General features: G+C 40.6%; 1 protein-coding gene across 5 annotated transcripts in view; it reads right to left on the bottom strand.

Annotated features, from left to right (window-relative positions):
• SLC25A26 (solute carrier family 25 member 26) overlaps positions 1-26,597 on the bottom strand; it is an 87,611-nt gene that overhangs the window by 22,238 nt on the left and 38,776 nt on the right. For 4 of the 5 annotated variants that reach the window (XM_042799895.1, XM_042799891.1, XM_042799893.1 and 1 more), the window contains one exon: positions 5,025-5,069. The exons of the other annotated variant lie outside the window; for it this stretch is intronic. In XM_042799895.1, the coding sequence (XP_042655829.1) occupies positions 5,025-5,069 (45 nt within the window). The remainder of the gene's footprint in view (positions 1-5,024; positions 5,070-26,597) is intronic. 5 annotated transcript variants of the gene reach the window in all.

The raw sequence follows: 26,597 nt of genomic DNA, 5'->3' as shown, positions 1-26,597 counted from the left end.
GGAAGCGGGGACCAAGAAAACCAAGCAAACTAGTGCACGTGCCAACGCCTTCATGCAGATCTACGGTTCAGTCCACCAGCAGATTTCCCAAGCTCTGTTCCTCTCAACACAAGTTCCTTACGCCTGAGGTGACAGATGAACCTGGACAGAAGACAAGGGATCTAAGAAAGCCTAAACCCAATCCCAAACCTGCTCTCCATTGCGTGGGCAGAAATCAGTTTAGGAACAATATGGGGAACTTCTGTTCTGACCCAACCAATCTTGTGATAGTGCTCAGCCTCACAGAGGAATGGCTGGACTCTCCCCACTCTTTTTACTATGATGCCCTGCTTACTTCAGAGTGTGAAAATGGGCCTGTGTGTACTCTTCAAACCATTCTCTTCTCCTGAAGCCACCAGAGCAGTCCTCTGCTTGTTCAGCATCTTACAGCACTAGCACATGCCACCACAGTCATCACAAACTCCCACAAGAGAGACCTGCCTGTGTATCTCAGCTCCCTGTCTCTAGCTATTGCCTCTGAAGGTTCAACCAAGTACCTCTTTGCAAAACACCTCTGAGACTTACAGATTTGAGGAAAACATCTTATTGCTAAAGCCAGTGACTAAAACCCACATGGGCTTACTACAGCTGCAGAAAGTCTAGGAGCTTTAGGTTTTGCTCAGCACCAAGACAAAGAGAGAAATCCTGGCCCCAACGACTGCCAGAAGAGCTGTAACACCACCTTGAGCATGGTCAGTCCAAGATTTTTATCTTTCCTTGCAGGTCCTGGGCCAGTGGAGCAGCACAGTCTGTGCCAGTTCTCCCAGAGAGGCTGTGTGTGCAAGAGCAGGACTCGCTGGCACACAGTCTGCAGAGTGAAGTCAGCCTGACCCTGACAGTACACAGTCTTAGCAAACATCCAAACGTCTCATCTCAGAATCGGACTTGCCTAATGAAAAAGACAACAGATTCCCCAGAGAGTACAAACAAAAACAAACAAACAAACAAAACCTTTGTTTTTCATGCCTACTGAGACCTATGTCCTCCTGTCCCGCCTGTTCCTTCCCTCCTCACTGGCCTTTTCTCCAGACATACAATACATTTGGTCTATAAAGAGAGCATTCTCCACATACAGCTGCGTTGGAGTAACTCTCAGAGGCTCTGAAGCGCAGCCAACATGAAGAAATATAAAACCCAGGAGGACTGAGTCTTGTTTCACCTGAGACGGGTTTATCTTACACAGAGCTCTGTTCTCCAAGGGAGCTGATCATTTCCACTCAGCCATAAGAAAAAGGCATTTTTGACAAGATGTTTCTGGACTCAAACCTAACCAGAGGCTTTTTAAGGGTTTTTTAAACTCTGTTTTGTTGGAAAAAAATAAATGCCTTGTATTTCTGCAATATCCCCACAGCAGAAATTGAAGTTGACTTTTTTCTCAGGTCTAAAAGAGAAAAATTATGCATTAAAACGCAACATGAAACAAATGATAAATCATTTATGCGCTGTTGGTAGGTACTCAGATACGATGATTACAAGTGCTGAATAAAATGCCTGAACAGAATAGAAGATAACACAGTGGGGGTGAGCTCCACAGTGCTTTAGTCATCTGAGTGGAGACTACACCCCCCTGGCAGCAGGGTGAAAGCAAGAGAGCTGCGCTAGACTCCCTGTAACCCACAACAATTTCATGCTAAATTTGAAATTCCCACAATGAAGAACACGCATATACTATTTCCAAAGCAAGTTACAGAGGCACCTTGGAAATACCAGGACAGCATACAAGGCGACTATATCTTACAACGTTACTCCAAAACTTGAACTAATATGGAAGGCAGTGTGCTTGGCCGGCATTTGGGAAGCACACCACATCTGTGTTCGTGGCCTTTCTTTATGGCCAGCTGGCTTTGAGATAGAAGCACTAGCCTCACCTAAAAGAAGCTAAATCTGATCAAACTGGCACAGTGGTAATCAGCCATGGTGTTCCTCTGATGGCTGGTATAGCAGAGAGATTTGAAATGTCCCTTCTTTTCCTGAACTCCAAGAAGAATTCAAAAATTGTTTTAGCTGTAGGGCTTGGACTAAAAAGACAGAGAAATGCTACACTAACTCACCCTAGTAGAGAATTACAATGTCTGTTCTGAAATCTGATACAACACAGCACAGTTTCCTTCTCCCCTTTGTTTTGTATCAATAATCTGTGCCTAAAACAAAATATGGAAAAATGAAGAATTAGGAAGAGAAAGGACATGTGTATGCATTATACCAGTAGATACTACCTACATCTAAAAGAAAAAGAGGAGTGTTTTTTCTTTTATTAACATCGTCATAATTTCTTTACTGTTGTTTCTTGAGTCACTGTGAACTAAGAAAGGAGTCTATTGACTGTTTCTAAATTGTGTATTCACCTGAGCAGTAAGGCTTGTATTTGAAGCAGTATCTGTTTCTTGCTAATTACTGCAATGCCCCCTTTGCCAGCACCCATAGCATATGTAACCTTATAGTTCAGTAATCTGTACAATGCTCCTTCTTCTTCTTCTTAGTTTAGTGCATGATATGCAAGTTTACTCTCACATAGGACAGCTGGCCTACATTCACAGACAGAAGAAAACTGTGTGTGTAATCTATGTGGCTAAAGCCTGCTGGAAGCATAAAGAATAGCCTGAGCAGCTTGGAGCAAAGCAGATAGAGAAAATGGGATATAGAAACACCTGATTTGCTACCTATGACAAGCCTTTATTAGGGTTCTTTAAGCTTAACGCCCTGTTGCTGGCTGCAGCCAGTATATATGTGAAGGAAAAGGAAACTTTTCTTCTTCCATGTGCCTTGATAACTGTCCTTTACAGTGAGAAGATATTTTTCCTCATGTGTATGGAGATTAGCTTGTTCAGGGAATTTTAAGATTGAGTCTATCTTCCATCAGCTTACATAACTTTGTACTAAAGGTTTTTAAAACGACATTGCCACAGCACTTCTGTTCTCCTCTGTGAGATGATCCATGTACATCATACACAACTGCTCCCACATTTAGTTTCACAAGTAACCCCATTAATACAGTGCAGAATAGTCCCTCACACATTATCTCAATAATTCTGTGTTCATGCTTTGTGCCATTTCTCTTGTCCTTTGCACTCCTACCTCTTCTTAATTACTGTCTCTTCATGCTCCCTTCACGCACCCGTGACAAGCCCTAAACTGAATCCTACTCTTATTGATGCTACTGGCCACATCCAGCCTGTTGACGGGACCATAATGTTTTTTGTCCTTTGTTATATTGTCAGAGCAATTTTGTTTAAGAGCCTCATTCAGATAAACAAAATATATTCTGCTTTCACTGACTAGCTTTGATGTGACAAACCTTGAGCTCTCTTCATGTGCTGAGACAAAGTGACTGGAGCATGCAAGACTGATTTTTGTAGTTTTCTACTCTTGGTTCCACAGTCAGAAGAATATATTGAAAGAGGTTCATGGAACAAACTGATCTGGCTTTGTTTCTCTTCAGATCTGCATTGACCTCTTTAGATTAAACATGATGTCTCATCCTAAGTGACTCCTGTAGCTAGCTAAATTCAAACTGTCCTCTCTAAAGCCTGCAATCTAAACAGTACATTGTCACAGCCATGTGGACATTAGTTAAAACAACTTTACATTCTGAAAACAGCTACGCGATGTTGCTTCTTTTATGTGGTTTTGGCAAGAACACTGCACTTTTTCTCTTTAAGCTTTGCCACCTCTTGCTCCCAGACATTGCTGCTGCACTAACAATTAGCAGGTCAGACCAGTAACACTGCTGAAAAGTTTACAGAAAGATTCCTAGAGACTGGCAGGGAAACAGATTCCTAATAAGGCAGCCAAAGCTACCCTGCGCAATGGGATGATACCCAGACACCACATCAGGCCGAGTTCATGAAGTACCTACAGAATCCTCACAAAACAGCTCAGTTCTGTGAAAGCTCTTGATGTATTTCACACTCCTCCTGCCTGTGGAATCCCTTTTATATTTGTCTCCCTGAAGCCTCTAGAAGCAAACACTCACACTGTGGGCTTGTCCCCCCTGAACAACCCAAGCTACTGACACAGCGAGAGGACAAGCTATTGTCCCAACTCAGCATGCAAGGCCAAAGGACCACATAAGCCCATTTCCCTAAACAGAAGCAGCAAGGAAGATCATCACCAGTTCCCACTCTTCCAGTACCTCTGCCCAGTTTGGGTCTCAATGCCAGACTTGCTCACAAGGTCCAGCATCCTTTACAAGAAGAAAGTTACTCTCTCTCCAGCTCCTCTCTTATAAATATTATATTTCGCTACAATGCTTTTAACAATATGCAATAATTTTCTGTGCTTCCAATCCAGTATCTCAAAACACCCGAAAACCCCTTTCCTTCATCTTTTGCGGTGAGTTAAAGGAAAAACAGAGGGATGGAGAAATTACATGTCTTCAAATCCAACCCTGTGCTCAAAAATCTAGACCCTGGCTCTGTCCACCATAAACAAAGCAACCAGCTGGGGGAGGACAGCATATCATTCAGAAAGACTGCACTATTAAAACACCATCCATTAACACATTTTTTTAAATGACCTTTGACTAAAGTATATGCACCAATCAAAATAGCTTGTCAGTGATGCACTCGGAGTCTCTCCCTGTCTACAAAACCAGGCTGAATCAGTGTCCTCTGTACCATTTGCAATTTTCTGTTACCTTGAAGAGTGAAATGCTAAAAAAATCAAAATAAACAAACAAAAAAAAAATATCACACAACAGAAGACAGTTTCCACTCTTCTTTAATCAGTAAAAAAAAAAGCTAGAACAGAAGATAAGATTTCTGGTATGATGGGGAGTAAAATTTAGATTGCATGTCACACATCAGTGGTTAGATATTCCTTGCTGTTTTTCAGATATTCAGGCAAATGATCTTCACATGCACAGGTAGGCTGGTACATACTTACTGATTCTTAAACCATAACTGTGATGACCAAGTTAAATAAGTGTCCATGGAAAGCCTTTGCAAAATGTTTAACTTCTATTTCTATCACTAAAGAGGACTTACCTTTAAGGACTCCCAGAGTGGAAATTGTACCAGAGAGAAAGGAATCTGGAGAGGTGGGAAAAGAAAAAAACCCAACAACATGTTACAAAAGCAAATCAGGTTGGCATGTTCCTCAGCTTGCTAAATTAGGAACGGTTATTGTTCACTCGGTGAACTGCAGCTTATTACATTTACAAATCTTTACGGACGCTTTATGTACGCTGCTATTAAATGACTGGTTTCACTAAAATAGTTTTACTTTGTTTATCGCATTCCCTGTTGAGAGGTTAATGTATTGTTACCAGGGTGGCCTAGAAGAGCAATAAGCAGAATGATCTAGTGCAGGGACATTCTTGGTTTGACGCTCAGCCAAGAAAGCCATAAGGATGGTTCAGAAAACACGTCCCCAAGGCCAGGAACACAGCTTGGCAAAAAATCATCTTCAGCAATATACACTCTCACAAATACTGAGCTGAAAACAGTGGTGCTCCAACAAGGGCTTTGCAGTTGGGCATCAGCTGCAGAAACTTTCTTGACCATCTCCCAGTGATCTCACATTAACAAGCTCCCTTGAGAATTAAAAGCACGTTGTGAAGAGCTACCACAATCCAACTAAAACCCAAGGGTGGTTCTCTTCTCACCACCTACATTGAGAGGTTCTTCTGTCCAGCAGCTGCCTGTATCTCTACCAAGGCTCATTCCCACAGCCATGTGTCACCAGCAGTATCTGTGCATTTCCAGCTCCTTTACAAATTTTGCCCTGATAATCACCTCGTGACCAACTCTCTTAACACATGGGCAAAAAAGAAAACATACGTCTCCGCCAGCTCTGTAGGCTGTGCCGGGCTAATACGTGTAATAAGTCAGTTTTCACAGTGAACAGAATGATTCTTTGCAAAAAGAGACATCACTTTCAAAGGTTATGCCTTCCTTTATAGTTTCTTCCTCCTCCAATCTCTCCACTAAGTTATTCTGGCTCTTCCTCCTCCTTCACCACTCTGACAAGCCCTGTCCAATATCCACCTCTGGTACCAACCCTGCATTTGTTATCTCCAGCCTGAATACCCATCTCAAGACATCTCAGAGAAAAAGGTCCTTATGAAAATACTGTCCGGTGCTAAATTGCCCTAAAGCTGTATCTGCAGGTCTGCTTTGCCCCTTCCTAAATGCTTCTGCAGTTACCTCCTCTACTTTGACAGTCAGTCAGCCCCAGTTTCAAATCTTCTTCCAAGTGTTTATTTTCTTCCCCTACTCTTACCTTCCTTCCCCAAACACAATGTATGGTGGGTTAGTTTTCCCCCTTATTTAGGCTGATTTTGCAGTTTGTGCATCGTTTTATTAGTCTTAGAAAGCACTTATGCACCTTTTGCCATGAAAAGTAATAGACACTCAAAACAGGTCACACAACTAATACATAAATCTTTGTTCTCTGTAACATGAGTAATGTCAGGTTAAAAACATTCACTACAGAGATACAAACAGCTTATTAAATCCAAATTCAAGTTACACAAAGGAATCTGAAATGGTACATCCATTCAACATCACAAGAGTTAAAGAGTATTGTCTGCTTCACTGTGTTGCAGCTGATGATTAATAAATGAGTCTATTAAGTTAATCTGCCAGACAAAACTAAGCTTGACAGACACCTGCCACAGAAAATTTGTTATCTATTCAGGCAGGAAATGGCAGTGAGAAGAAATCAATGTCACTGCTGTACACTGAGCTGACAAACTGAAATCTCAGAGGAAGTTTGTCATCTTGAACAATGAGCAATATCCCTGGTGGCATCTCAGAGCCCCACAATAAAGGTCAGACATGGCTCTTATTTATCAGGGCCCTGAAACTCCAGTGTAGCAATTAAATTTCATTTTTAATACTGGGTGAAAAAGTCTAGCTATTTGACAGTAATGTGTGGTAATATATTTATGAGAAGATATATATCCACATGCTGCTGCATCATTGTTGAATTGGAGTTAAATGGCATCATTTCTTTGCAATGTAAAATGAAAAGCAACATAATTTCTATTATCTAGGCCAAAATATAGGGGGAAACAAAAAAAAAAAAAAAAAAGCAGCAAACAATACCCACTGCATTTGCTTCAAATTTGCTAAAAAAGAGAAAAGGAAACGCTTTGTATCCAGCTGCACACCAAACAAAACAAGCTTTCAAATATAGTCTCCAAGTTTTGCTTTTTTATGCTTGTGAATGAGTGGTAAAATTATGCAGCCGTTAATAAGACAACAAGGGAAGCTTTTGACATAAACCTCTTTTTATCTCCTAGCTAGGAGCATTTCAGTCAAAGAGGAAATTTGTTCACGACTGCTGTTTCATTTTTGGTGTTAGCGGTGTTTGCTTTCAGTGTCCTGCCCAGCAGGGACCAGAACTGGATGGGGATTATCGATTTCACTTTTCCCTGTGTGCCCCATGAGATGCTGAGATGCACAGGCTTCTAACCTGCCTGGGAAGATTTTGGATGCATGTCAGCGGGATCTGCAGAGCCACTGGGCTCCCTCCTCTCTAAGATGCCTGCAGGAGAAGGGCCTAAACATCTGTAAGTCATACTTTAATAGAGCTTGAAAACTTGCAAAAAAACAAACTAGGAAGCACCACCAACAAAACCAAGCAGAGCAGCACCTTTGCCTGCACTAAGAAGATCCTAATGAGATGTCTCCATTTCTTACAGTCATCCATTGGAGCCTGTTTGACAATATCCCGACTTAAAAACAAAACCCACACAAGCAATTTCATTGGCACAGGAATGAAAGGCAGTCTGGCTTCCTGAGGATTTGCATTTTTGTCATCAGATTCTCTGAAGTCAAATAATTTCCAAGCCAGGTTCGGCAATCTTCCCATGACAGGGACCTCCATCGTGTTTCCTCTCAACATCTCTTCCACAGTGCATGTTTAAAGTTCAGTTCCTGCTGCAAGTCTTCCCTCAATCCCCTTAATCACCTTTATTCTCCCCTCACACATGTATTTTCAAGAAACTTAGAGGAACTTCTGTTTATCTTTGCAGCCTGTGCCTTTCCGCCGCATTTCCATGCCAGCATGTTCAAGGGCTGCGCAGGCTGCTGCGCGTTCATGTGTGCATACACCCTGTTTGCATAAGCCTTGTTTCCCTAAGAGACCAGACTAAACAGCTCACGCCCAGAAGTAGGATTAATATATGCAAAAAGAAATAGCTCTGCAAGGGTAGCTCATCCAACAATGAAAAAGCCTTTAGATGGCTTATTGCCCTTTATCCCTCTACCACGACAGATGTGACAAAATGTCAGTCTTGGGATACTTCTCAATTTGAAGATTTACAGCATTTCATTCCTTTTCATATTTTGCTTTTTAAAATAAAAGCTCTTCAGCAATGAACAGAATCACACCCTGCCAGGCAGCGATATTTATGCCTGAAATAGGCTAAGGCAACAATAAAAATGTGGTCCACACATGTGGGTAACTTTCTGCCAGCAAATATGAAACCCTGGCGAGCTCCACCAACCTCTCATTCGACATTAATATAAAATAGACAGAGAGTACCAGTTCTCATGTCTGGCTTAATGTTATATAACTGTGCTGTTTGTTCAACAGAGTAAACTCTTACACCAAAAAAAAAAAAAAAAAAAAAAGTTTAAAGCCCCCAGACAGCTGTAAATCATTATTCTAAAATGTTTTATAGGTTAGTGAAATTATCATTTACTCTGGTCCCTGTAGTCCTTAGCACCTGAAGTCTAACTTAATTTAATGAATATTGCAGATTGTTATTTCTAGAGGACTACTTAATTCCCCTGATATAGAAGGATTTTAAAATATTATTTGTAGTAAGTTACTTTTAGAAATAGTTGTACTGCAGAGCCGGAGCAACAGGTACACACAGCTCCACTTCTCAAAAAATACCAATGTGCAAGTACTGAAGACTGATGACAAAGCAAAAGTCCTCCCACCAAATACTGTTGAATCAAAAGAAATTTAAGGGAGATCTTAGTAACACTGTCTGTAACTACAACACAACATTTTAAAGTAACTCAAAATTCACCCCTTCAATATCTGATACTAAATTGAAAGCTGACATTGTCCAAAGGAAACACAGCAGCCAGGGATCAAGGAGAGCATGCTAAAGGACGGGCAAAGAAGGGGGGGAAGAACCAAAAGAAAAAACAAAACAAAACAAAAACACCCCAAAAAAATAAAAAACCAAACAAACAAAAAAAAACACCCAACAACAACAACAAAAAAAAAAACACCTCAGCAGCCCCTTCAGAACTGGGATTCCCTTCCAAATATGAGAATTCTTTCACACAAAGAGGAAACAGATGTCCATGGCTGGAATTTGCATGTGGCTTTATTCTCTTCTAGGATACAATAAAACTACTCTTCTTCTCATCCTCCGAGCTAGAAATTAAACAGTGGCATGTCATGCAGAGTCCAGCTGTGCTTTCTACCTCCAACCTTTATTAGCAATATATTTAAAAAGAAGAAAACAGAGAGACAAAAAGAAAGGGAGAAACTAGAAAAGCATAAGAAATGAAAAACTATGTGGTATGTGTTCTCAAAACAATATAAAACCTACAGATGTTCTTACTAATCTGTGGCACATGTTTGTTTATTCAGGTTTCCCTTGTCTCCAGTTCAGCGGGCTTTGCTCTCCAAAAGAGCTATCTGTTTTTACAAATGTTAGAGTAAATACTGAAGGAGACACTGGAGTAAACAACCAGAGGAAGAAACAGGCTCACCTTGTAAGATCTTTCTCAACATCCCTGAAACTGTACCTCCATCCCAGAAACTGCTTTCACCCATACCTCCACTGTTCCCTACATTAACAGCAATGGGAGAAAAGGGAACGGTTATGAAGAGGATTTTGACAGTACAAATATCACAAAGGCCAACAGCAAGAACATCTGTTCCCTTCAGGGAGAACACAGTGCAGTCATCACAGAGTAGTTCTCAGACTTGCACCTACCCTGTCACCTGCACGCACTTTGGCGAGGCTCATAGTGCTGCTCTCACTGTTCAAGTCTGTATTTACAAGTACTCTACCTCCACCTGAGCTGCAGCTGCCAAACTGTGCCTTCTCTGTTGTAATTAGAAAGAAAAGCCTAATAATCCACTTCTGAGTATCAAAAAATATACTGTTTTCCAAGGATACATAAACCACAAGCTCCAGGAGAACAATGTTCCCTTTCCCTAAGTCCCTTTTACATTCCTTTTTTGTTTAAAACAGCTTCTTCATAAAAGATGGTTCTTTTCAAATACATTTAAGTTACAGTAGAATAAAACAAGCCTGTCTGCCCACTGGAGTTAACACCACAATATTTCCCTTAATCATCATAGTAAATCTGGTTCAGCGTCTTGTCCTCCTAAAATTCTTCACATGCTTGCCCATTACGATAAACTGATGTTCCAGCTATAAATATACTTTCCCCACCATGGGATCTGAAAGGACAGCATGAAATGAGGCAAGCCTCTCCCCTGGCCATGTCAGAGGTCACAGCAGTAGACACCATTATGAAGATCTGTAGCGTTGCACAGTACTGGCTGAAGGTGAAGGTGTAGAGGAGCTCAGCACAGCCATCATCGATGCTATACCCCAAAGCTTACAAAGTAGACTTACTTTCTTGCAAAGCTTCAATTACTACTGCTTCCCAGACTCTCTTTGATAAATTGCAGATTCCACAAGGAACCTTAGGAAGATAATTTGTAATCTTAACATGAATGAAGGACTGTCGAAACCATCAGCTGTGTTCCTGCAGCTCAGAGATGAAAGGTGCAAGTGTGGTAAAAAAATGGATGTTTATATGCTGAATAAATGATGGGCGTCTTTGTTAACAAACACTGATGCAATTAGAAACAAAACTCTTTAGGCAAGTAGGACAATGCTGGTATAGCAATGACCAGAGAAGATCATCTTTTGGCTCTGTTCCTTAAGGGACACGGTTCACACACAGCACCTTCCTATAAGACTGCATGAAGCCAAAGAGAGGTGGAACCCCATGAGGAGCTGGACCATCACAGGTAAAACCATCACGTTGCATTTGCAACAAACAGCTTTTTACAACTCCTTGGTGTTGAATGTGTGGCTCTGCAGCACTGCCAGAGGCAAAGGAATGGCATTTAGGGTGGTAGAAACACTGGTCTGAGCAGTGCCAAGAGTATCATTAAGATAAATGTTTCAGACCATGCACCAGCAACCACCTGAAGTAATCAACAATTCCCTGATATTCAAGCAAATAACATTAACCCTGTGTGAGCTGTGAGACAACCGCAAGCTATAAATGGGTAGAAATACAAAATTCCTGAATTATACTAATTATTCTGATTCAAGCATCCACTAACCCTCAAATAAATATTCCAGCCTTGCTTCCTCTGTTTCCCCAGCCCTAAACCCAAAGTGTTTCCACTTGTCACCTGACATATGTGAAAGTTTGGAAGTAAATCCCTTTCTGAGACAAAACATTATGTGCCCTACAGCGTTGCTTAATTTGGTTACAAGCCATTCTCACAGCTGTCCTTTGGACCTGTGTGTCAGAACTTCACATGCAACAGGATTTTCTTTTAAACTGCACGACACACTTGTTATAAAAGCAACATATAAAGGATGTTACGTAGAGACAGATAAATAGAAGGAAAATTCTATCCACTTTTCCCTTCACTAGAGAAAGATTTTATAATTTAAAAAAAGAAACCGGGGTTTTTCTGGAGGGGCAATGTTGATCAGTGAAGGGGAAAGACACAGTCAGAGATCCAGCATGACTGCGTGTTCCCAAAACATGGGAAAAAGAGAAGCACTGAGGCAGATGCACAAACTCAGTGCAGGCTGGATTGATTTAAGAGAGCCTGATGATTACAGAGCACTAACTTTGCACACGCATGAGACAGACCATCACTGACCTAACGAAGGCTCTCTTCCTCAAAGAAACAATATTAAAAGACTTCAAAATCCCTTCCTTTTGCACCAGCCCCTTACTTTACTAGGAGGACAGAATAACTATTAGAAACTATATAATATTGGCCACAGAAGTCGATCTTACTGTACTTCAAACAGGAGCTGGACTGATCAGCTCTTAATTAGACAACTAATATCCATGCAGTCCCATTCTCCAACAAACAAGCACTAAAGGAGATGCCCGTCACAAAAAGAACATACCAAAAAAATCCTCAACAAGAAAATGAATATGCTGACCGATTTGGACATGCTGCTTTCAAGGTGCAGATAAAAACCGTGTAGGAAAAAAAGATGAGTTTAGCAGCTCTAGAAGAATGAAGGTATTGTTTAACAGGAAGCAGATGTATGTCAGATGGCAAACTCATTAAAGTGTCCCATCGTTAAAGGAAACGGGATAACAACGAGCCATCTGAAAAAACCTGAACTGATCAGGAAATACACAAGCCACAGCTAATCTCCTATTTATTGGTAGGTAATGCCTTTAAGTCATGCACATGCATTGAGTTTAGGACCATGAAGGACTAATCTTTGTTCTCATGAAAAAAACATAGGAGCAGAACCCTAGAGCATGGAGTGCGGCATTTCTGGAAAAAGTCTTCTGAGGAAAAACCCTAACATTTGGAGAAACTATTACATCAATACATGGGTGCACACACACACACAGTTATATGCTGCTGTCCTGGCAGCACATCAGTTTGCCAGCTTTGAAGACATTTTAATGTACATTTTACATACATGCAACATTTTAAATGTAGGTGTAATTACAAAAATGCCTTATGAAAAGCACCTACCGAGGGAGAGCTTCTAAACACGAACTTGTAAACTCTAGTAATAAAAAAAAAAAAAAAAAAAAAAAAAGTAGAGGCAGACATTAGACTGACAGATTTGCAGTATCACAGAGTTGAACAGTTCCTCCAGTGAGAATTTTGCAGGAGATAAGGACCTCAGCACAAGGAATTAAACAAGCAGCGTGTTTGATTCAGAAGGCAGGTGGATCTATGGAGAAGAGTGAGAGTATTGCTTCTTCCAGCAAATATTTAATCAAAGAAACTTGACAGCAGTGCAGCTGTAATTGCAGTAACATCAGCAGAGGAACTCTTGTCCTCAGAGTAACAGCCACAAAAAAAGTTAACAGACTGGGAAGAAACATGTGTTTCCCCCTTCCTGGATGTATCTCAACCTATAGCAGTTTTGTTACAAATACCTTGTTACTACATTATGATTACAAATATAACACTGCAGCTCTCACCATAAAAATTAAATACATCGCTCACCAGGAGATTTCTGAATGTCACTAAAAAAAATTTCCATGGGAAAATCCATCTCTGCCTTTGCTTATGTGCCTGATGCAAAGTTCATTGAAATTATTGGGAATTTTGCACATGTGGCTTCCATAGCTTCTGGATCAGGACCCACACTCAAGATGGAGAAAAGAAGACAGAGCAGATGCAAGCATTCTAGCATACAGCACAAGGACCAACTAATTCAGATCCTACCCTGTCCTTCCCAGGATGCACAGACTCAGACTCACGGTGAGAACAGGATCTAGGATGTGCTCTTTTTAACTTGTTAAGCAGGAACTGCTGCAAATTCCCTGCTTTTATGGAAACATACACAACGGCCCTACAAGTAGCTGTATTTGAGCTCAAATTGTGTATGTTTAAGTACAATTTAAAGTCCCAATAACGCTAATGAAAGCTAATCAAATTATTTTGAACGTTTTACCAAATACAAACTTTGGTGTTTTGCTGCACTGATAGCCCTGATTTTTTAGTAATGATATTCCTGCATATTTGCCCTGGTAGGGGGAGAGAAACAGCAAACAAAAAAACCCAGAAAGAGTAACCAAATGTTGCTTCAAACAAAGCACCTCAAAGTTACTATGAGAAAATTACTCCATCAAAACTAGTGCAACATCAACATTCACAGAACAACTACTATAAACCACCAAGTTGAAACTTCTTTATTTGAAGTGCATGACCCATGCAGTGCTGTTTATATATCTTACACCATTATCTCCATCATGTGGCAGAGAGAAAAAATGCAGATTAACATCAAATTTAGGAAATGCTATTCATGTAAGGATTTTACTTATTTTACCCACATGTATACAGACTTATGGGCATACACATTCAAAATTTTTTTAGTATCTCTCAAAATGGGGCATTGCCAAGCTTCCTTCTGTGACTGCTGTTTTCAGCTATTTAGGAAGAGCCATCTCTGCATTACATACGACAGGTAAAAGAAGAAATAGCCTTGTCTTACAAGGTGCTCGCAGTCTCACAGGCACTGCTCCGGTGGGTGCCAATGAAACAATGCTCAGGGGAAACACAGGGGAAGCTTCAGCAGACCAGGGTGAGCAGTCCGTCATACAGCACCCTAAATGGCAAGTCAGTTCAGGTGGAGTTAAAGGACTGATCTTCACAGACTCCTTGAAAGCGTTCACCACATGTGATCTCCGTTGGTGTTAGCTGAATACAAGTTGGTTCTGCAAAGCACTAAAACGTGTCTAATTTCCCACTCATTTACAGAGAAGCGGTTAAGTATGTCCTTAAATCCTGCACTGAATAGTCTGACTACCCTGTGTGCCTGAAGTAAGACTGGACTAATTTCTCTCTCTCATCTACCTTTCATTTTTTTAGTAAACAGTTGCATTTCTTTAGCTGAACCACAAGACATGGTCTTGCAGAAGTCACTGAGAGAAATTACTTCCTACGTTACATCGGGGGACCTACTAGCTTCTGACAATGATCTCTCCTAGATTTTATGTATTAAAGAGTGAGCTTTCCTGAACTGCAGCTACAGTTCCACAAACTTTAATCTGATTCTACATTACAAAAGACCTACTCTAAAACTCATTAAAGTGAATTGAAAAATCGTAATAAGCGTTTGACCAAACCAAAGTGAACAGTTAGACAATGCACATACACATACAGGAAGGATGGTTCCTTTATTTTTTTTTTTCTTTACTCTCTATAATTTTTTTGATTTTGACAGTTTAACCAATTCTGCAGACTCTGTAACTATTTAAACAGGAAGCCCCCTGGACCCAGAAGACCTCCCTGCCTATGCAGCTGGAGAGCTACTCTGTTCCTAATGGAGCATTTCTTCTCCCCCCCAAAGGTAGCAGCTGTAGGCTGTCGGGTCCGACACTGCAGGGCCACCTGGGACTCGCGGCCCTCCCAGGTGTGGACTTGCAGACTGGTCCCTGGCAACCGAGCCCCTGGGAAAGCCGTCTCCCTGCCTGCATCCCCCAACTTCCTGCCTGTCAGCAAACCGGGAAAAAACTTTAGACAAGGCTGGCTGCATATGCAAATCCAGCATGTGGAGAGCAAGGAGAGTTTGCTTTCAGGAACCTCTTGCAGGCTTCCTCCAAGGAGCCTAACCCTGCTTGCACAGCAGCACAACCATTATAAGACCTGTGGAAATAAAAGCCATGGCTCTCAATGATTTGTTTTAATTCATTTATGGAGAAGATGCTTTCACCATAAGCCTCTGAATTCATTTGCATGTCTATATAGCCACCTCATTTCCGTCTGCCTTGAGGATCTATCATAACCACAATGTTAAACCGTAAAGCTAAACCAAAACAATTTCTCACACTGAGTTACCCAGCTTGGACATGAGGAAAGTGTGCCAAATTACAAGAGCATGGGAACAGGATCCAGGGGAACAAGGGTGCTTTGGTGGGGCCAAAACTAAACAACTGGAACATCCCAGAGACACACTCATGCCTACTTTCTTCATTTGCTCATCTTGCAGGGCTCTCCACACATCCCAGCTCTTGGGTTTGGTCTATCTTCAAAGCCTGATGGGAACCAAACTACAGAGCACTACAGCAGCTAACTCTTGCTTTATGGAATCCTGGCTAAAGCTGTGATCAGCAAAGTAGACCTATTAAGTTTCCACTTTACTAGAATAAATCATCTTCTCCATGCTTGGAAAAGAACTTAAGCACATGCTTAACTTTCACTGTTGCTGAATAGGAATAAGATTATGCTTTAAAAACACTAAAGACCAGAACCAAACAAGTTCTTAGACTGCATACTCTTCTTTACACTCCCAGCTTGCCATTAATCTAAAAGCTCTTCCAGAGTTGGAGCTTGGCCAAAGCATTTTGTTGAACTGACGCCTAAACAAAGTTTTCTGCTAATCTGGGGCTGCAACCAACATGGTGAATGAAGAGAAAAGCCAAAGAAAATAGTCTAAACTTTTCTGTGGGTTACTTTAGATATACAATAAGGAACTCATAGTGACCTCAAACACTCAACAGAGGATAAGCCAAGGTTACAACACAACTGCAGCTCTAGGAGGTTTTAGCATCACAACCAGCAGCAGAAAAATCCAAGAAGTCAACATAAGTGCTTATGGAATGGGAACAGACCCCACCATTTCCAGCATGCTCCTCTCTCACGCAACAGGTCTGAGCACAGCATCTGTTGCACTGATGGTCCCTTTAAGAAACATACTTCTGTGGAAAACATTGACACCAAAAGGAGAAAGCCAAATTGCACGCCCACTGCACTGTGGCCTCTAGAGGGAAAGGGATGGGAAATGCTGCTCTCACAGCTTTAATTCATTTAAAGGCCATTTCACATCCAGAAGGTTCCACTGAGATGATTTCTTTTCCTCATTGGTTTTACAGCCATGTCGAATGCCCATCACAGCCAAGTGGTAGTTTTGCCAATTCCCTGCTGTCATAGGTAGATTCATAAAAGTCACAGTGCAATGGCTCAAGTTGTGTTGCCTGGTATGGGCTTTTGTCTGTGATACACAGCAGTAGATGGGATTTACATATATATGATTTGAACCATAGTCTTCCCAATTGTTTTCCAGATGGGAAACAGAAAATCAGCAATGAAATAATTTTCATACTAACAGGCATTACTTGAGGGAAAAGAAAATCAAACACAAAAATGTTGGTTGAGGAAATAGCCAGACATTCCCTAATCATGAGGAATGTCCACAAATTTTACCTTTTCAGTGGACAATATTTTAGTATCTGCTTGAGAAATGTGCCCTTAGATAGGCCTCCAATGTTTCTGCAAAATTTGGATTCCTTATTCTGGGTGCCACTCACAGACCCTGTAACTCATGCATACTGCTCCTTCCACCATGAGACTGACTGAGATGTACCTCTCCAAAGTAGTTCAATAAAATTGTGAACCATCTGAAGAAAAAAATACTGATCCTGATGAAAGACATGGTGTCCCTGAGGTTGTACTGCACACAGCTGGACTCAAAGAACTGTGCAACAGACAGTGCAGTAAAGAAGAATTAGCAAGTTAAGGACCAAAGAGAAAAGGAAAGAAAGCAATGTTATTGCCTAATACAAAGAATGAGCTGATCTCAAAGCAAATGCCTTTTCCAGTGTAATGTTCGTAACCTTTTGGGCTGAGAAGGAACAGACTGGTGTTAGCAGCATATAATATAACCAGGTGACTTAAACCAGGATTTTTTCTAATGAGATTAGCAAGCTATACATTACAATTCCCATAATGCTTCAACCTCAGGTCATTTTAATTACATTTTTCTTTTATCTCCCCTGGGATTTTCTAATTTTTGCCCGAATGCTTTCTTCACTTAAAACACAACTTTTATCTCAGCACAAGTACTAACTGATTACTTCAGACAAAACAACCAAAATCTGTGGAAGTCAGACAAGAGCAAAAAAATCAACCGTGGCTTTCAATCAAAAGATATACCATTAACACCTTTCTTTAAATAGTACCTCCAACTGCTGGCAGTGATCTTTGGGTTCATGAAAATAGTTAAGAAACCTGCAGAACAGTGTGCTGATTCTGCATTCACATGTGTAATTTTAAAAGCTCAGCTGACATGATGCCAGTAAATGCTCTGACTTAGTTTGGAAGTCCTGCAGTGAGTATCGTCAGTATCTTAGGCCTAGGACTAATCTAGGGTGGAAAGGAGGTTCCTAAATTCCTACTGAAATGCTGATAGACATTGTGAAAACAGCCTGTAACGCTGGAGGGAAATTTCCAGTAGACTAAGAAAGAGAATCTGAGATAGAATTAGCTCTAGCTTTACTGTCTACTTGCACTTCCCCTTCCTGTGGCAGTTGTGGGGATAGAGGGGTCGGCTACCACTTCATCCTGCTCCTAAGTGCTTATTCACAATCCCCACCACACATTACCGTCCCTGTCCCCCCTAAGCGCTGGTCTGGCTCCTCACGTAACTGTTCCACTCCCACTTCAAGCCAAATAAACCAGATTAAAGATGGCAACTAGCAAAGGAGGGCTGTAACCTCTTCGGCCGGCTGCGCAGCCAGAAGATCTCTGAGCATGGCCCAGGGAACAGGCAATATTGGCTGACTTCACTCTCAGGCTTAAACCAAGGATGAGCTATTTCCATCACCGCCATGGTGTGCCCAGCAGCAGGCATCCCAGAAAGACCCTGACATGATGCCCAGTGCCCACAGACCAACTGGTAAATACCCATTTGGGAAGCCTAGCTGAACACTGGGAAGGATCCTGCCCTGAGCAACAGCCTTTACAAGATGTGCTGGTTGAAAAAAAAGAAGTAAAGAACTCATGCCTTCACTTTGCAACACGTAGCAACTCAGTAAGATAAATGACAAAAGCCTTTACTGTGGTGGAATAGTTAAATACAATCACAATAAAATTCCACCTGTCAGCTCCAAAAGCACCCCACATGTAGAATTTACACAAGCTGAACTGGAGCTGGTTCAGGGCATGTCATAACAGTTAGTCATTTCTGCACTGTGCACTGTTAAAATTGGCCTCAAGATTAATTGAGTGCCTGTAAAGGGCAACCATATTTCAAGCAAACCAGGACATGCTCAGGGTAGTTGGACTGCCCCTTCAGCTGCATTCCAGAGTGTTTAATTTTTGCCACTCAGTTTTCACAAAAAATATTTCCAGTACACTTCCAGAAAATTCTACAATCCAGTAAAAATATTTTGTGGTAAAACTTTGGAGAAGGGAGAAGAAAGGTATTTATATTGAAAGGATTTTGCATATCATTATTCCAACCTACACTCTTAAGTGAAAAGTAAGAATCACAAGTATTTTTTCTCACACAAGTTGTTTGCAATCTGTCAGTTCCCGTAACTAAAATATGGCATTTCCAATCTAACAGCATCACGTGGGGTTTTTTGAATGGCAGCCTATTTTGCTTGTGATGCTTTCCAGCAAAAGCCAATTCTGGTGCAGGAGATGACATTACTAAAATGTAAATAAAAAGGGCACAGTGAATGATTTTACTCTGACTCCAGTTTTTCTCAAGGGGCTTTAACTCAAGAAATCATCTCACTGTCTGCAACAGACTTTTGAATTAAACCAGTGGTGCTGAGCACTCTCGTCCCCTTTTCAAGTCAACTTCAGGCAAACAAGTATGGAGGAAATAATCAGGCATGGCCCTTCCCAGAAGCTGTGCATTAGAGAAGTCAGTCTGACACAAATGAACATAAATCCTCATGGGCTTTCGCAGAAATTAATGCACCAATAACGTAAGATTAATATGTAATAATGAGACAATTTTCTTGCATATCGCATAAACTACATATACTGCATCGGCACACCATGTGCACTTTGAAGCCAGCAAATTACACTGTCAGCAACAAATACATTTCAGATGTACCAACTAGAACAGCTGTTAGTGGCAATTTCATAGAGAAGGCTGCAGTGAAGCCCACGTCACCCACACAACTGAAATAAGTTTTCAGATGCTCGGATGCACAGGTCAGACACTTTGGTAACACATTTTTAGCAGGGTATTTGCTTGATTTTGAAGGTAAATATTTTTGCAAATGATTCATATTAAAAATGTTGTTATTTTCCCATTTCTCTGGATTAAAAAAAAAAAACCAAACAACGCTGCCCTCTCACAACCTTCAAAAATAGATCACTTGGACATCTTTAAAACTGTATCATTTAAAACCCAAAACAAATCAGAGAACCAGATATCTTGTATTTCCTCTTATTCCAGGTAACTTATACCATATACAGTCTAGTCAACTAGTTAAAACCTCCTCCCCTTTCTACTTCCTGATGCTACAAACACGGAGTTTTCAAAATCCACCATTTGGAGAGATGATGAGAAACCCAACTCTGCTGCATAAGGTCTGTGGCATCCTCTGGGGAGGCCAGAGGCTCTTCTGGGGATAAGGCATTGAGCAGGGAAGGGTGGGGCAGCAAGAAATGATCACACAAGAGAGAAATAGAATGTGGAAAAAGCAGCTATAATTTAGGTGCAGGTCAGTTTTGTACCAAACACTTCACAAACAACTGAAGATTTGCCCCAGGACCTGCAAATATGGGAAGGAAGACAAATGTCATTGCTTAATTCACTTAAAAGAAATGCAGCACAGACGCTGCAAGCTTAAGTGCCACTTTGGTGACAGTTTATTCTTGATAAATAAATCATTTATACACCTGACACAGCTCGTTTCTTCCTTTCACGATAATTATAGCTTTAGAAGCCTCATTTAAGGGGTGCAAATTAATTTCCAAATTCCACCTACTGTCAAAGAGTGTATTTTATTAGGTGATTAATTACCTGCAGGAGCACTCCAGGAGACACCTTGGAGGCAAACAAGGATTGCTGTGACAGCTCCTTTAAGATATGGCTCCACTCCTAAAGCCTGATGAGCTCAGAGATAAAATAACTGCATACAGGTGTTATCTTCTACAGCACCTTGGGATGTTTGTGCTTCAGAGAAGTGCATTTCCCCTCTAGAACATGCAAATATTGGCCTCAACGCTATTGCCCTTGCTTTGTGAGAAGTCCCATAAACTGCCTGGGTTTGGGTCCACTTCCACAGTGAGGCAGAAAGCAAGAACAGCCATGGGGAATAGCTCTTCCCTCAACCTCAGTGCACTCCTGAAAACTTCTGCACACACAAAACACAGACCACTTGCCCTTCTCTAGCTTATATGCCTGGATGACATACAACTGGTTTCAAACTTCTGGGCCAAAAATATTTTTTGTAAGTTTTATCTAAGTCATTTACAGAGGTGGCAGGATTAACAGCAAATTTTACTTCAGTTTCCTTGCTGTCATTTCAGGCCTCTACACTAACCAGAGTTTCCAGCAGACCTGTGTTCTTCACAGTGCAGCAGAAAGTTCTATACATGTGCCATGTAACTCCCCTTTGCAATCAAGTTTGGTGCCCAAAGGTCGCAACGAGAAGAAACCAATGCAGCACAGCACAGCTTATACACACCTACGCACCAAGTTCAGGTACCTCTACACACTACCGTCATCTTGACACATCATTTAGATACTGAAAACATTTCCATGGAAAAGAAACCCTTCCATTAACACAAGTGGAGAAACACAGAGTTCAACAAATTTTACAGGCTTTATCCACCTGTTTTATTTAAGTGTCTTACTCTACACAATACCCAAGGCACTGCTGTCACAAGAAAAGCTCTCCTGTCTTGAATTTCTCGTTCACCTTCTCTTACTACTACACCTGTCTTTCCTGGGAGTTACAGTATTATGGAGAAAATGACATCCTAAGGCCGTTGACCAAGAGCAAGGCCTGTTCCCAACATATTTGTCTAACCTATTTTAACCACCTCTTCTGATGGATGGACCGCACAGATGATCAGCTCAGGTGTTGCTTTGTTGGATAGTTCCCTGGAGCAATTTAAGTCATTACTTCTTCACCTTCTCATCACAGGCATAGGAACAGATTTTTCTTTTCTCCTTTGCAGAAGATTTTTAAGTACTTGTCTTTATTTTTCCTCCCCGTGGCTTTTCCAATGTTTTTCCTCCTTTTCACGCACAAGGACATCAGTCTCAAAGACTGCCAAATGCAATTCTGTGTGTTTCATCAGCAAGCTTAAGCCAGATTGTCAGTAAAAGCTGGTGAAGTCTAAACCAACATTAACCCTTCAAGTTTGGGAGCAAAATAAAATATAGAGTCAGAATAGTCTAAGAGAGATTCTCTCATCTAACAGGAATAAATTTATTCTTCTGATTTCGGACTAGTAGAATGTCACAGTCTCCCTTCAGTATGTATGGAAGAAGGAACATCAGAGCTGAACATGTGTGAGATGGGAGAAAATAACAGAACACTAGATTTTGAAAATATGAGAACTTATTGCTTTCTATCAAAATAACAATAAAAGACACAAAGTCTTTTCAGAAGCATTTTGCAAACCTAAGGATACGTGGCAAAGGGAAGGATTGCACTGGGCTCTGAAAAGACCACCTGAAGCCAGAATGCATCTACAGCAGTTGTAGTTTTCAAGATGTGGATGCTTAGTGTGACTTTCTATTAAAAAAGTGGTAGCCCTTGACATAACTCTCAGCTGAAACAAGATCAGGAAGCTACTTGCTGCACTTTCTCTGAAAAAAAAAAAAAAAAAAAAAAACAACAAAAAACAAACACCCCCCAAAACCCCCAACAACAACAGCAGCCAAACAAAAAACCCCAAAACCAACAACACCACACAAACTTTCCAGAAAAACAATCAGATCCCAGTGAAGATCAAACTGGAGCTTATTGCTCCAAATCTGCCCTTGATTAAGTATGGAGCCTTCTACCACTCAACAGTTGTTACAAGGTTATAGAGAGAAGTCTCATCTAAAATGTCATATAACCCCAAAGTAATTAACCAACTCTGACAAACACTGTACTGCAAACCTACTTCGATTTTAACCCGTATCATATGCTGGAAACTTCCAGTCGAACATTCTGTATTTTCTCATTTGCCCACATACGCTTGTTATTAAAACCACATGCGGGCACTGAATCATTTCATGGTTCGTTTAGAGACAAACACGCAGAAAATTGTGGGAAACAAGTATAAACCTAAGAGTCTGTGCAAGCTTGTGTAGTCTGAGACATGCTGTGGTGCAGAAGCTTGAGCTACAGGACTGTTATTCTGAGGCCCAAAAGTGAACAGGAGAGAAGTCACCATATATGTACACTGAATTTCTCAGTAGGTCGTTAGCCAAAGTCAGGCAGTGTGACAGTTTCAACCCTCAGCGCCTTGCAAAATGCCACATGTGTGCTCAACTGTTAGTTCACAACAAAAACCCTTAAGTGAGGCAGTAGGATTGTCTTTCATTTCTGAAACTGGTCTGGCAATGAGGAGAATTCCCCCAACTGCATAGGAAGTCAGGAGCATAACCTCAGGCAAAGCACTCAATCTTTCTGGATCTGACATCTGGAAAAAATGGTAGCCCTTCATCTTGTCCATTGGACTAGAAGGTCATCAGCTCAAAGATGACCTTTCGCCAAGAGGACAGTCAGCAAAACAGTAAGGCTTTGCTTTTGATCAGGTTTGTATGGATTATTCATATTACAGCAGCAGCTGAAGGACCCAGGCATAATGTGCCAGTTCAGATGTGCAATGATAACACATATGAAGTCCACCTGACAACACAACCTCTTTCCATTAATGATTACTGTTGCATTCAGAAGCATAAATTCCCTGAAGGGAAAAACTTCTGGATGAGCATCTTCTATAAGAATACATCTCACCTGTGGATCTTATTCCCCAGCAACACAAGGAACATTCATATTACGTCCGCAGATCTCCAATTTTGCTTGGAATCGTAAAGCAGCATGTACATGATCCAGGCTTCTTGTTGAGCCCTCTATCAGGATTGTAAAAGGCCAGATCCTGACGCTGTAACACAAACATTTTTAGTAGCTGCAAGATCTTGACTTTCCTCTTACAGGGGTGCATGTACATACATACAGGAAATTTTCCATGGAACCCAAATGCTCCAGGATAAAATTAAATCATTAAATGAAATTTTCCAGGAAATTCTAGGGGAGACCTCTGAAAGTCAGCTCTGATCAAACAGCTGTCTATTAGAAAGCTTCACAAAGAAGTCACTTGTGAAGAAAGACAAGGAAGATGATAAATCATGAATCTAAAGCTCTATAAACCATCTGGCCAGATTAGGGGGGCACACATTTCTCAAAAAACACTGGCTTATCTGTAGCTATAAAAGGACAGTAATGACACTCAAAAACACTAATGAAATTCTCAGATCTCAGCCTTCCACTAACATTTCCACCTTGCTCCTATAAATGTAATGCTATAAAGTAGGACTTCTAACTGGTATTAATGAGGCAGTAAACATCCCTTTTCAGAAAATGGAGCTGTAATTTCAGACAGCTGCATATGTAAAACACTATCTCATTCATATTAAACAGCTGATTCCTGAAGAAGGAAAACAAAGAAAGCCCAGCCAGGTTCCTATAACCAAGACTTTTGATACTTCTGATGGATGGTTGGAAAGGTGGAGGATAGAGGAGAGGGACTGCCACAAGACTAACAAGCATGTAACAAACACAGAAAAATATTCATCAAGATGATTACTGCAGTCATTTCAGAACTAGGCTTTAGTACCAAAAATCCTAAGTATACACTAAACTTGTCTTTTTGACCAAGCTTTTGGATTAATAGGAAACTATATTTGCTGCTCTGTACTGCTCTAGGAAGAACTGTTCATTCCCACCCCCCTTGCAACACGTGAGCTGCAGACATAAGACAATCCTTTTCTCCAGTGTGTTTCTGAACAGAAACAAAGCTTTTTCCATGAGGAAAATCCATATCTCTGAAGGAAAAAACTTTATAGTGCAATCTAAATATTCATCAAAGCTCTACTTGTAACAGCAGGAACTTAGCACAGGGAGGCAGGTGGGGCGAGTAAGAATTTATGGGATGTCTGTGGACGTATTAAATATCGTAAGTTCTTCAAAGCACAGGTAACACTGAAATTGAGTTTACAGACACAGTTGATTTAAAATATGCATGGTCTCAATCTATACTCAATACCTTCTCATATTATAACACATTCAGAAGATACCATCTGTTGTTTATAGGCACTAGTAATCGGACGGTTTTCTGTTAGAGTAAGCACAGGCATTAGAGGATATATTGGGGTAAAGCTCATGTTAAAAAGGGAGCAATGCTCAATTCTGCATTCTTTTGTCCAAAGGTACACCTGTATTCTTGATGAGAAAGTTTATTCAAGCTGTGGCATCTGCACTGTGCCCATATTCATAACACCTCAGTTTCCAAAACCTGAAAAATACTTCTGGTCAATAAGATTTTCTAATGTTGTCATTTCTTTACTGTCAAAGGACCATTTGACCATTTCTCTGTTAGGCAACAAACTTATTTTATCTCCTGATTATTCTCATGAAAAAATACAAGAAGGAGAGAAACAAGGTACTAGTAATTTCCTGTTAATTCAACATGTCTCATCAGGTAAAGAAACCAGGATATCTTCCATCTAGACGCCTGGAATCAGTCTGACCCCTGCAAACATCTTATTGAAGAAGTCAACAGAAGCTTGGAGAGCAGAACAGTTCTTAATACACAGAAATGCCAACAGTTCTATTTTATTGTGATTTTTCTTTACTGCACTAAAATACTTCAAAATATGCCTGTAGAAAAATCTCTTCCATTCCAGTAATGTGGTCTCTTAAGATGTGACTGAACAGCAAAGCTTTAGGGTCACAAAATGATATCCAATTTTACTGTCTCTGATCCAAACTGTAGCCTGCATATCCATTTTCAAATAGAATTAAAACACATTGGGAGCTTTATGCTCTCTGAACTGTTATTAGGCTGCACTATAAATTTAATTACGGAAATACCTCTGACAGAATTAAATAGCAGTGCTTGTAGTTAGAAATAAGATCACCAGTGGTAGAAATAACATTGCTATATTTACATAAAACCTGACTACCAGTGCTAAAGCTTAAAAGCATCAAAGTATCAGACATCTCAAAAGAAAAAGATTTCTAAACCAATTCAAGTACCTGCAACAGTTATCTAGTATGGATACAATTAATTGAAAATAAGCCAACAACAGCAAAACTCCACCTCTGCAAATGCTGTATGTTTGCAAGCCTGATTCATGATGAGTAAGAGCCATTACAACCCATTGCACATACACCACCATGCAATTCTAATATCTTGGCTTTAAAAACTCCCTGATCCTCCTTTATAAGCTTTTTTTTTGCTATTTCAGGAATTTCACTATAATAAACTATGGAATTCTACTCATAGAGAGAAAATTCCATAACTAAATCTTCAATTAAACACTCTCAAAGCTACCAGGAAAAGGAAAGTAGTACCTCAGACCCACGTCATGGTGTGGTTACTTGCAGACTACCCATAACAACTACTGAAAGGCCATGTGAGCTGATGAAGTTCGAGGACGTTTTGCACCAAGACATATTCCTCATTTTTAATACCTGACTGGTTTCAGGAGTGTCCTGAACTAAACCTTCAACTTGTTAATCTCCACAGATATTTAGCCTCTAGCCCGTGTATTTTCAATGGTACTCAAGACATAATAAATGACAAAATTTGGTTAGTCCAGTAAAACTCAGTGTATTGGACAATTATTAATACCATAACACAGTCCTGGTCCAAATTTCACTGGCATTGTTAGATTTTGCCTTACACCAGCTCCAACTACACAATCTCTGGATGGTAAAATTCCAGTTAATCACTTGGATAATAATACTTAATCGGTACTAAGGTTACCATCTCCACCATATGTTTATCATCTGGCTCCAAAAAATTATTTCACTGCTACACTAGTAAGTAAGAGAACATGAGCCATTCAATAGGATATTTACTGACATCTTGTCTCTGACTGTATAGAGGTGCATTTTTAGACTGCTTCAGTATTG

Source organism: Tyto alba, unplaced genomic scaffold, assembly GCF_018691265.1.
Source record: "Tyto alba isolate M040663 unplaced genomic scaffold, T.alba_DEE_v4.0 Super-Scaffold_3, whole genome shotgun sequence".
NCBI lineage: Eukaryota > Metazoa > Chordata > Aves > Strigiformes > Tytonidae > Tyto > Tyto alba.
Note: the sequence above shows the minus strand (reverse complement) of the source record. Positions and strands in the feature narration are given on the sequence as shown.